At 44.1% G+C, this 12860-nt stretch overlaps 1 protein-coding gene and 1 non-coding gene across 2 annotated transcripts in view; one reads left to right on the top strand and one right to left on the bottom strand.

Moving 5' to 3' along the window:
* Positions 1-12860, top strand: part of MFHAS1 (malignant fibrous histiocytoma amplified sequence 1) — a 112838-nt gene that overhangs the window by 85060 nt on the left and 14918 nt on the right. The window contains exon 4 of the mRNA XM_010838860.1: positions 11565-11691. Coding sequence (XP_010837162.1) covers positions 11565-11691 — 127 coding nt within the window. The remainder of the gene's footprint in view (positions 1-11564; positions 11692-12860) is intronic.
* On the bottom strand, positions 11088-11160 carry TRNAG-UCC. The gene has a single exon. It is a non-coding gene; the product is annotated as a tRNA-Gly (tRNA).

Genomic DNA, 12860 nt, shown 5'->3' on the forward strand with positions numbered 1-12860 from the left:
TTCCAAAAGGAACAAATTGAGCCAAAAGCAAAGTGTTCACGGGAGGAATGCAGAATCCCTGAAGTTTAGGGAACCCTTCTTGGAGTCTCAGAGTGCCCTAAGAGTGTATGGTACGGCAAGGTGCCGGACGAGAGCTGTGGGCACCCCAGCTGACTTCCCTGTGACCAAGCAGAAAGACGCCTGCTGAATCGAGGGGTACCCCAGTTTCCTGGCGAGTTCAGCAGTAACTCCCAGGAGACCTCCCCGGAGTGTTTTGAGGGTGGCCTAGCTGGCTTTCTCATTAACTCAGCAGCACCCAGTGGGGGCAGCTTTTCAGGGACTCCAGTTGGCGCCCCCATCTAGCCTCATTTCAACAGCATGCTCCCCACCTTCCCCCACAAGACAGCTTCCTGGGGAATTTTGTCAGCACCCAGAGGACAGTCTGCTTCTGGCTTCAGCCACCTGACTGTGAACTAGTCTGGCCTGGGCAGCCCAGCGGGCTTCTCCCCAGTCCAGGGACTACACCCCACCCCACCCCAGCTCATGAGGTCTGACTCTTGGCCTGACCGGCGGCTCCCCCATGTCCAAGCCCTTCTTCCTTGGCTCTTCTCCCTCAGCCTTGGCATATTCTTTAGAATTCTCTTTCCCCTTGGTAGTGAATCCCTTGTAATAGGTTAATAATTATTTATATTAAACCTTAGTCTGTGGTTTCTGTCTCCTGAGTAGGCTGAACCATAGAGCCAGTAAATCTTAGCCAAGACAGGAACTAAGGCTAATTCCAGAACCCAACTGCTTTGTATCATTTCTCTGCGATCAGCAGTTTCATATACACTGAGGTGATTATTGTGATTAAAGTGCTTTAGACTGATTTATTTTTGTCTTTTTAAATTTTTATTGGCGTATAATTGATTTACAATGTTGGTTAGTTTCAGGTCTATAGCAAAGTGAACCAGTTATACATATATTTACTGTTTTTTATATTCTTTTCCCGTATAGAGTATTACAGAGTACTGAGTAGAGTTCCCTGTGCAATAGGTCCTTATTAATTATCTTTATACAATAATAGAGTGTATATGTTAATCCCAAACTTCCAGTTTATCCTTCCCCCTGGTAACCATAAGTTTGTTTTCTACATCTGTAACTCTGCCTCTGTTTTGTGAATAAGTTCATTTGTAATATTTTTTTTTGGTTCTGTATATATAAGTGATGTTGTCTTTCTCTGACTTCACTGTGTATGACAGTCTCTAGGTCCATCCATGTTACTACAAATGGCATTATTTCATTTTTTTATGGCAGTAATATTCCCTTGTATATATGTACCACATCTTCTTTAGCTACTCCTCTGTCAGTGGACATTTCAATCGCTTCCATGTCTTGGCTATTGTAAATAGTGCTGCAGAAAGCACTGGGGTGCGTGTTATCTTTTGCAATTATGGTTTTGTCTGGGTCTAAGTGTAGGAGTCGGACTGCTGGGTGATAGGGTAGTTCTATTTTTAGTTTTTAAGGAAATTCCATACTGTTCTCCATAGTGGCTGTACCAATTTACATTCCCACCAACAGTGTAGGCAGGTTCCCTTTTCTCCACACCCTCTCTAGCATTTACCGTTCGTAGATTTTTTGATGATGGCCAATCTGACTGATGTGAGGTGATACCTCATTGTATTAATAGTTTTGACTTGCATATCTCTAATAATTAGTGATGTTGAATATCTTTTCATGGGCTTTTTGGCCATCTGTATTGTCTTCTTTGTTGAGATGTCTCCTTGCTGCTAAGTCGCTTCAGTCATGTCCAACTCTGTGCGACCCCATAGACGGCAGCCCACCAGGCTCCCCCGACCCTGGGATTCTCCAGGCAAGAACATTGGAGTGGGTTGCCATTTCCTTCTCCGATGCATGAAAGTGAAAAGTGAAGTCGCTCGGTCGTGTCTGACCCTTAGCAACCCCATGGACTGCAGCCCACCAGGCTCCTCCAGCCAAGGGAATTTCCAGGCAAGAGTACTGGAGTGGGTTGCCATTTCCTTCTCTGATGCATGAAAGTGAAAAGTGAAGTCGCTCAGTCGTGTCTGACCCTTAGCAACCCCATGGACTGCAGCCCACCAGGCTCCTCCAACCATGGGAGTTTCCAGGCAAGAGTACTGGAGTGGGTTGCCATTTCCTTCTCCAGGGGATCTTCCCAACCTAGGCATCAAACCCGGGTCTCCTGCATTGGAGGCAGACGCTTTAACCTCTGAGCCACCAGGGAAGTGTCTCCTCAGACCTGCCCATTTTTTGATTGGGTTGTTTTTTATATTGAGCTACATGAGCTGTTTGTATATTTTGGAGACTAATCCCCTGTCAGTTGCTTCGTTTGCAGTTCATCCCATCGGCCTCCAGGGCCTTTGTGCTGGGCTCCTTTCTCTTTTTTGTCTTCTAAGCCTTGTGATCTTTCATTCACTCACTCACTCCTCCATCTACCCACCTGTTCACTGTAGTAGTGACACAGAGCCTTAGAGCTGGAAAAAACTCAGAGATGAACAAGGCCCTCACCTCAATTCTGTTTTTCGGGTGTTGGAGGTACAACATAACTCACAGCTTCTTAGAAAATTGTTTCTGGTTGTGGGTCCCATTTCCACCTCCCATTCTTTCCCTAGGCCTCTTCAGTCACACAGCCGTCCCCACCTTCTCCCGTCACCTCCAAACCCAGTGGCTCCATGTCTGCTATTACTTTGCTTGTCCACCCAGCAGAATTTGGTACAGCTGGTCACCCTCTTTTTTTGAAGGGGTCTGGTTTCTTTTGTGAAGCCACGTTCTCCTGCCTTGTGGCAGCTCCTGACTGGCCTCTCTTCTTTCAGCCATCAGCTAGGAGCACCCCAGGCTCCGTCTCCAGTTCTTTCGCTTCTCTATCTACTCACTTTCCTGGGTGACCCCATTCACTTTTATGCCTTTACCAATCGCATGTTTGCTGATTTCTTCCGAATCTTTACCTCTAGCCTTAACCTTTACCCCAAAGTCCAGAATTGAACAAGTAGTTGCACACTTACCATGTGTGTCTAACAGTCAGATCTAACTTGACCATAAGAGAGCTCCTAATTTCTCCCCTTCCCACAAGTCACTTCTCTCTCAGTCTCACAAGTAGCACCACCAGCTGTCATCTTCTCAGACCAAAGATTTGGAGTTATCCTTGGTTATTCTCCACCTCTTACCTCCACATCCAAGTCACTGGAAGTCCTGCTGACTGCCTACAGAACACAGCAGTCTCTCCATCTCTGTGGGCTCCTCTCCAGACCAGGCCTCTCCCACCTCTCACCTGGGATCATCTGTGAGCCTCCTCAAGTCCCCCTGCCTTTATTTTGCTGTCCTTACACAGCAGCCAGAGTGATCTTCTCAGATCAGATGCCATTCAGTTCAGTTCAGTTGCTCAGTTGTGTCCAACTCTGTGACCCCATGAATCGCAGCACGCCAGGCCTCCCTGTCCATCACCAACTCCTGGAGTTCACTCAAACTCACATCCATCAAGTCGGTGATGCCATCCAGCCACCTCATCCTGTGTTGTCCCCTTCTCCTCCTGCCCCCAATCCCTCCCAGCATCAGAGTCTTTTCCAATGAGTCAACTCTTCGCATGAGGTGGCCAAAGTACTGGAGTTTCAGCTTTAGCATCAGTCCTTCCAAAGAACACCCAGGACTGTTCTCCTTCAGAATGGACTGGTTGGATCTCCTTGCACTTAAAACCTTCAGCATGGCTCTTTACCACTTAGAATAAAGACCAAACATTTACCCCTGGTCTGCAGAGTCCCCAGTGTCTGGGCCTCACTCCCTTCCTTCCTCCTCTTGTCATGCTTCTCTTTCACCCCACAATCTAGACTCTTCTCTGGGCAACCAAGCATCTTCTACTTTCATGATTTTGCGTTAGTGGTTTCCTCTGCCTGGAACGTTCTTCCCATGGTTTGCTTCTCCTCATCATTTAGATTTCAGCTTTAACGTCACCACCTCGGAGAGGTGTCTCAGGCAACCCAGTCACTCTCTCTCTCATTACCCTGTTTTAATGATCTGTGTAATGAGGTTTTAAGTAGTTATGCAGTTTTTTTCTTACCAATCTTCCTCCTAGACTCTAAGCTTTATGAAATCAGGGACTGCTGTCTACCTTATTTCCTGCTGTTCTCTCAGAGTCTCTGGTGTTGCCTGTCTGGCATTAATTGGTGGTGGTTATGTACCTGTTGAATGAATGGTGAACTTAGTAGCAGAACCAGACCTAGGACATAAATTTTCCTCTTTTGTTTCATATCTAATTTATACCAGGATTTCTTTTGCCGGTAAAGTCTTTCCTGCCTATTAAGTTATTGTGTCTCCTGTATACTTAAAGGTTATGTTAGGATTTCCAAAAACAATTCCAAAGCCACATTACCGTTTTGATTTTAAATTTACTTATAAATTTCACCTTTCATTTAAATATGATAGAAAAGACCACGTTCAGTGACATTTTGTGACCTATATCCCTTGGTTTTAAAACTTTTTTCCCATTTATTCCAATTGGTTATTATAAAATGGCCCTTTAAGATACTTTTATAAGTTGGGAAAAGCAAGTTTCCATAGTTGTGCATGGTTTTACCTCGTGATAAGGATGTTGGCTGGTGATGGGTCCGATCCTGGGCTTGGGGATAGAGGGACCAGGTCTGTTGTTGCTCGTGACATGGACTCACTGTGTTACTTCCTACATGTCAGTTTCTCTTCTTAAAAAGTCATCAATTCATCATCACAATGGATTTTTTAAAAATCAAGACTACCAAAATGTACAACCAACTCTATTGCTTCGGAGCAGCTGCCCACCTGGAGCCTCCCAGCTACTGTGCTGCGAAGAGGCTCAGCTCTGGGGACCCTCCCCTGAGACAGAATCAGGCAGCCAGACCTGCAAAAGCTGGTTTACTGGGAACCAACAGGTATCGAGAGCTCGCTTCTGCTCCCTTCTCTCATGCTCTTGAGTGTGCACAGTGGCATGTTTCTATTATGTTTTTATTCAAGTGCACTTGATTTACAATTTATGTTAGTTTCAAGTATACAGTGTAGTGATTCATTCTTTAGATTATACTCCATTATATGTTATGAGATAATGGTTATAATTCCCAGGGCTTACAGTATATCCTTGTTGCTTATCTAGTTTATGTATATTATTTTGTATCTATTAATCTCCTACTCTTAAATTGTCCCTCCCCGTTCCCTCTGGTAACCACTAGCTTGTTTTCTGTACCTGTGAGTGTTTCTGTTTTGCTATATACATTTGTTTGTATATTTTAGATTCCACATATAAGTGGTATCACACAGTATTTGTTTTTCATTCTCTGACTTATTTCACTAAAGCAGAATATTTTCTAGGTCCACTGATGTAGCTGCAAATGGCAATGTTCCATTCTTTTTTATGATCAAGTAACATTCCATTGTGTGTATACACGGAATCTTCTTTATCCAATTACTGGTGATGGGCTCCTGGGTTGCTTTCATATCTTAGCCATTTTAAACATTGCTGCTATGAAAATTCGGTGCATGTATCTTTTCAAATTAGTGTTTTCCCAGATACATACCCAGGAGTGGAAATACTGAATCATTGGGTAGTTCTATGTTTAATTTTTTGAGGAACCTCTATGCTGTTTTCCATAGTGGCTGCACTAACTTACTTTTTCAGTGTTTACTCCTCCTGTGTATATACTTTCTAGGTTTTATTCTGTTTTAAGACAAGATGTCCTTTTATTTTTTTCTGGCTCTCGTCTTCCATATAAAAGTGACCGTGGAGTTCTCGCATCTTTGCTTCTCTGATAACTCTGTGGGCTTGCAGAGTGGGAGCCTTCCTGCTCATGGGTTTCCGAGGATGCTGCCTTTGCCCTGAGGGGATGTGGGAACATGTATTTATGTATCACTGCGCCTCATCCAGAGTCACGTTTAATTAAAAGACCGCAGTGGACTTTGGGCGGTGAAGGAGTGAACTTTAGACTATTCCAGCTCTAAGAGGCCTTGAAATCTAGATAGTTCCTTGTTTAATAGAACTTATATAATTGCTTATTTTAAAATTTCCAGACCACTTTTTCTGTTTTGAGGGATGTTCATAACTCAGAACTTCCTGGATCAGGAAGCGGGTTTTATTTGCATGGAAAAAGGCAGGTTTGGGCCTTTTGAAATATTGTGGTTTGGGTCATCAGAGTGATACACTTTCAGTATTTTGCATAATGTGCCAATATTTGTGAATTCTGATGATAAGCAAAAAAAAGACAAGCTCATTTCACTTATCTCCTGTTGTTTAAAAGTCATAATAAAACTTGATTTTCTATCCTTTCACAGGGAAAAAACAGCTGATGAGAGTTCAGTAGCATTTTAACACCAGAAATCTTGAGACAGAGTAATTAAGAATAGCTTTTCATAACTTTAATGGGCACAAAGAGACTGTAGACTTTAGCCTCAGGGGATGCAGTGGTCTGCTGATCTGGCCAGATTTCTGCTTCTTCAGGAAGACTGTATGAAGACCCTACATGAATAGAAAATTGCCAACAGAGGAGAAAGCACCAGCATTTCAAGCTGGCACCTCCCATCAGTGTGAAGCACACTTAGTCTTTTACTTAATTGACTCAAGCATAGAAATAAATTACCTGAGAACCTTTAGGCCTGAATGACCCATTTCACTCCAAATCCATTTGTGTTCCTTATCAGTATATGTTTCCAATGAGAATGCACTTTCAAATTTACTTTCTACATAGAAATATCAGTCTGTTTTTATTGACTACAGAGAATTCTGTCTTCTGAACTATGTCGTACTTTTTAATCATCTCCCCCTCATTGAATATTTGAGACGGTTACTAAGTTTTCAGTGTTTTATATGACTACAGAGAATTCTGTCTGCTGAATTGTGTCATAATTTTTAATCATTTCCTCTTTGTTGAACATTTGAGAAGGTTACCAAGTTTTCACTGTTATATAAACAGTGTTGCTATGAACAGTCATTGTATAATTTTTGCCAGAAAGAAAGACCCATTCCTTGAAGCAAACCCCTAAAAATGGAAATATACCAGGTCACATGTATATTTATCCTTACTCTGTTGGTAACACATTTTCTGTGAATATAACATTTCATTTTGCAGTTCCTACCAACTTTGGAATTTCTTTTTATTAGCGTTTGCTAGCAATAACAGATGCATCATGAATCTAAAATTGCCACACTTCCAGGTCTTTTCCAGTCCTGCAAATCAGGACTGTCCTTATTAGTATGTCCTTCGCATTCATTCTCTAGCATCTCATAACTTCCTTTGGGGCACCTTTGGGGCACCCACAGTTAGTACATTGTTCTTCTTTTCATGTACTTGATTCTCTCCAATGCCTGAACCCTCTCCCTCAAGGTCTTGGCATTAGACTCCTGTATCCCTGCCCTGTTCACACTGTAAGATCTCCCTAAAGTGAAAGTCGCTCAGTCATATCCAACTCTTTGCAACCCCATGGACTATACAGTCCATGGAATTGTCCAGGCCAGAATACTGGAGTGGGTAGCCTTTCCTTTCTCCAGCAGATCTTCCTGACCAGGAATTGAACCTGGGTCTCCTGCATTGCAAGTGGATTCTTTACCAACTGAGCTATCAGAGAAGCCCCACTAATTAGATGCTCAACCAATAGCCCTGCTTTTGTTTGAAAATCAAGTTTGTGTTACGGAAATTTGAGCCAATTAGCTTCTATTTTAAGTAGCTAACACATTAGGAACCACTCTCTGTATTATTGATTAGTTTTGGGGGGTTTTTGGTGGGGGAGGAAAAGGCTATTTTTCTTCCTTTCTTAATTTAGCAACTGGGCACATTTTTTTTTAATTTTATTTTATTTTTAAACTTTACATAATTGTATTAGTTTTGCCAAATATCAAAATGAATCCGCCACAGGTATACATGTGTTCCCCATCCTGAACCATTTCTTAAATCCTCAGAATCCTGGCCCTGTACAGTAGCTTGTTTGAGTGCACATGCGTCCTGGAGCTTGTGAGCAATTCTGTTTCTTGCTCTGTCTTCCACAGTTCAAGTGAAATCTTCATATGCATGAAATTTCTTGATGCCTTCAACTTTCCAACTGTTTCAGTGGCTGGCAGAGCTGCTGGGGTAGGACCCAAGCAAAATCAGTTACCTAGACCTTTCCTTTGTGAGTCTGGAAATCTGGGGCGGGAAGCATAAAGCTCTTGGTTTAGAGAAACTGATAGCCAGTGCTTAATAGTCAACTGCAAGTTATTTCAAATTCTCTGGCAAACTGGTCTTCTCACCAAAACCTGCAGTACCCCCAGCAAGGAAGCCAGCCATGCAGGAACCGCAGCCTGGGGCGGGGGTCTGTGCCCTGTGGGCTCAGAAGTTCAGTTGTGTCTGACTCTTTGCAACCCCTTTTTAGGACTATAGCCCACCACGCTCCTCTGACCATGGGGTTTTTCAGGCAAGAATACCGGAATGGGTTGTCATTCCCTCCTCCAGGGGATCTTCCAGACCCAGGTATTGAACCCGTATCTCCTGTGTTGCAGGTGGATTCTTTACCACTGAGAAATCGGGGAAGCCAGGGTAGGGGCTTACCGTCTGCATTTGTTATCCTGGGCTCTTAGGCAGCTGCAGGCAGAAGGAGCCAAGCCTGTGTGAAAATTCCAACTGGGAGAGAGTTCTCAGGGGAAGCCAGAGATCTCCAGTTTAGGTTCAAGCCTTGGGAGTAACCTTGGGACAGAAAGTAGAAATTGAAAATATCAGGTGAGGAAGCATGGGAGGGCGGCCCAGGAGTGGGGATGTTAACAGGCATGAGTGGTTCAGAACATCCTCTTGGGACAGTTGTAGCCCCATGGTACGTGGTCGGTTGGTTGGTTTAAAGTTCTCTGTGGGACTTGGAGCAAATCTGTTAAACTCAGAGAGCTTCTGACTCATAAAGTGGTATTTGGACTGGATGCCTTCCAAGGCTCAGTCTGGTGTAACACACTTTTACTTTGGTTCATTTTATGACTTTGAGAGCATTTCATGTTTATGTTTTTAATTTTCATTTTTATAATTTGAGATTTTTTCCTGGCTGGTGTCAGATACCATGTATCCATGATACAAGCTGCTGCTAAGTCACTTCAGTTGTGTCCGACTCTGTGCGACCCCATAGACGGCAGCCCACCAGGCTCCTCTGTCCATGGGATTTTCCAGGCAAGAGTACTGGAGTGGGTTGCCATACAAGCAAATGATGTTAAATTAACTTTTGTAGTCATTTGGTGTTTATATTAGTTTGGTTGTGTGTGCTCAGCCATTTTAGTCGTGTCTGCCTCTCTACGACCCCATGAACCATAACCCCCCAGGCTTCTTGGTCCATGGGATTCTCCAGGCAAGAATACTGGAGTGGGTTGCCACACCCTCCTGCAGGGGATCTTCCAGACCCAGGGATCAAACCTGCACCCCTTATGTCTCCTGCAAGCCCTTAGCTCGGTTAAGAAACTCAAATTACATTAGATTCATATTGTTCAAAGCCATATAAGAATGTTCAAACCAGGAAAGAGTTGTCTTTCATAAGAGTACAAATACGTCAATACTTAGTTCATTACTGAATAATAGCATTTTTGGACTACTTTTCTACGAAAGATGTGTTCTGGAGTAAAGCAGCAGTCTCCACCTTGCGGGGGTGGGGGGGGGAAGAGCCCCAGAGATGGGCTCCCCAGGTCACATTCCCCATTCAGTCCCTGCCTAGGCTTGACTCTAGGTACATCACATAACCTCCCTGCATATTAGCTTCCTGTTTTACAAAACAGCCTTCCCCCGTGGCTCAGATGGTAAAAAATCTGCCTGCAATGTAGGCGACTTGGGTTCAATCCCTGGGTCAGGAAGATCTCTCGGAAGAGGGCATGGCAACCGGCTACAGATTCTTACCTGGATAATTCCATGGACAGAGGAGCCTGGCCAGCTAGTCCATGGAGTCTCAGAGTCAGATACAAGTGAGCAACTAACACTTTCACACTTTTTACTTTTGCAGAATGAGGATAAACCTTATAGTAACATTGTAAAGAGGAAATGACAGGTATATGTACAGCTGTCTATTCAGTGCTGGGATATGGTTATGCTCTCTCAATGTGAGTTCTGCTGAAGGTGAGATGTTTAGATATATGGATTTTGAGGCAAAGGATTTTTAGTTTGTATCCTCACAGGTTGGCATACACTCTGGTTCCCTAGAATTTCAAATCAGTAATACAAGTGATGGCTGTCACAGAGTCAGTGTTTTATTTGCAGTAGTATCTTTCCCCAGTTGGCATATGATTGGTCTCTTTGGTTTATTTACTTTCTAAGTAGGGGGATTTGGCACCATTGTCCACCAAAATCTGTTTTTTGAAATTTTCTGAGCAAGAGCACCATGCTGACCATGAAAACAGAGAAAGATCAGGGTGCTCCTGGTTAAGTGGACGGTGGGGAGGAAACCAAAGGCACCGCTGGTCTTAGTGGGGATTTGATGATCTGGTTGGAGAGACCAACCAGGGCAGAGTACACAGATTTCCTTTGGGGCTTGTGGTAATCCAGTAAGTGAATTATCTGTTTTTACTAGCTCCCATGACTCATAAGAGAGCATTGTGTTGGTCCTTTCAAATCTGCACACCTACCCACCCAGGAAATCCTCTTGCCAGCTTGAAGCTGGGCTGTTTACCTTGATAACACACCTTTAGTTGAATGCCCTTCCAGATCATTAACGCAGGGCTTTGTTGCAAGGCTGCCGCGACTCCCATCTGCCCAGATCGTAATTATGAACGCCTCCTTGGCAGCTCTGCCTCTCTGGGGCTCCAGGGACCCTGGCTCAGTTTGCTGCGATGTCTAGATACAGATCTCTGGAGCCCGTCTGTGGAAAGGAAGGTGAGGAAAATAGCAGCAGATGCTGTCTTTGTCTGGAACGGTGGCCTCCCACCACCACCGTTAGCAGCTTGTCCACCTCACCGTGGAGAATGTTCTAAGGACAAAGCCTGTTTTGCTCTGATTGATTGATTGTTCTCTGACTCACTCCTCCTTCCTACCTCCCCTGTTCCCCCCACCCCCAAGTGCTGGATTCCTCTCTATGGTGGTCCAACTTGTGTTTGTTTTTTTAAACCTGTGTTTATTAATTGCTATAGCATGTAGCATGTGGGATCTTAGTTCCCCGGCCAGGGATTGAACCTGTGCCCCGTGCAGTGGAAGTGCAGAGTCTTAACCACTAGACCACCAGGGAAGTCACAGGGTAGTCCCATTTTTGAAGGCAAGTCTCATTCATTAGGGCTTCCCTGGTGGCTCAGATGGTAAAATCCGCCTGCAGTGCGGGAGACCTGGGTTTGATCCCTGGGTTGTAAAGATCCTGTGGAGGAGGGCATGGCAACCCACTCCAGTATTCTTGCCTGGAGGATCCCATGGACAGAGGAGCCTGGCGGGCTACAGCCCATGTTGTAGCAAAGAGTCGGACATGACCGAGAGAGTAAGCACAGCACAGATTTAGAGGTGTGCAGACACAAACATACACATGCATACGAAACACTGAAAGCTACTGGGATGATACCTTGTGAGTAGGTTCTCACAAGAACTTTCATACAAGCTATGTATACCCCACTCATTAACGCATGTTTCTCTCTCTGCCTGCAGGGGAGTTGCTGAGTCAGCCCAGACCAGAAGGAGTGGCAGAGATCATCTGCCCCAAGAACGGCAGCGAGCGAGTGAATGTTGCCTTGGTTTACCCACCCACACCAACTGTGATCAGCCCGTGTTCCAAGTGAGTTCTGACCCCATAGCCCCCGTCCCTCACTCTTGGACCTGCCTCAGTCACTGTGAGAACGAAAAGCCACGTTAAAGTACCTTTCATCAAACTCTGAAAAGCCCCCCTCCCGGGGCAGACCTAGTTTTCTGGGTGATAGCAAAACCATGGCTTATACAACAAACTAGGAACTCTCATGTTTTGTTATTTGTGGTTTTCTTTTGCTGATAAAAGTTAGAGCATTTTAAAATAGCTTTCTTGAGATATTACCCACCTATTATACAGCTCACTCATTTAAAGTATATGACTATTTTTTAGTATACTTGCAGATATAATGCAACTAAAGAGAGCAGTTTTTTCTTTTAATTCTGCCATTGTATCAGAAAACAGTGAGAGCTCATTAAGTAAGAAAAGCTGTAGAAAATCTGAAGTAGACCCCTTTCTTGCTTGCGGGTCTCTGATTCTCTATCAGTCCTGACAATCAGAGGCTGTGGTTTGCCCCCACCCTCCCCAAAATGGACTTAAAGACACAGAACATGCCCGTGTGAACTAACTTCCGTATACAATGTTAGCATTAAACTCACATGATGAATTTAGGTTAACTCATCTGTTTGGCTTTTTCTGTAGTGTTAAGAACCCAACAGCCCACTTTTACATTGAGATGAAATACCTTTCTTTCTATTGCAAATCTTGAAAAGTAGCAGTCCCTGGTCATCTGGGTGATATCAGCAAAGGATTCATGAAGGAAATTTCCATTTTTCTTCTTAGTTGACCATACAGAATTTTTTTTTTCCCCCCATATCTAAGCTTTGTGTAGGGAGGTTGGAAAGTTCACACTGGAGAATGGTGACCTGTCATGCATCTTGAGAAACTTGCTATCAGGGTGCATTCCTGAGAGCTTGTGTGATAGGAACTCATGTCTCTCGACCCTCCAAGTGTCTGCAGAGTGGGGGTCTGCAGGGGCTTTCTCATGCATTCATAGCTGCCCCCTTTTCTCTAAAGCAGCTGACTCATTAGACAGAACATCCCTAATCCATCTTTGCTGGAAAACATCACTGAACACCCAAGGGAAACTTCTCTCGGCTCTTCTCTTTAGAATGCTTTTGAAGGTTAACATGTACATAGTGGTAATTCATCGCTAGTATATGAATAGTATATTGACCCTGTGAGACCTTGACGTGCTTCTT

The sequence above is a fragment of the Bison bison genome, unplaced genomic scaffold, assembly GCF_000754665.1.
Source record: "Bison bison bison isolate TAMUID 2011002044 unplaced genomic scaffold, Bison_UMD1.0 scf7180017864105, whole genome shotgun sequence".
NCBI classification, from domain to species: domain Eukaryota; kingdom Metazoa; phylum Chordata; class Mammalia; order Artiodactyla; family Bovidae; genus Bison; species Bison bison.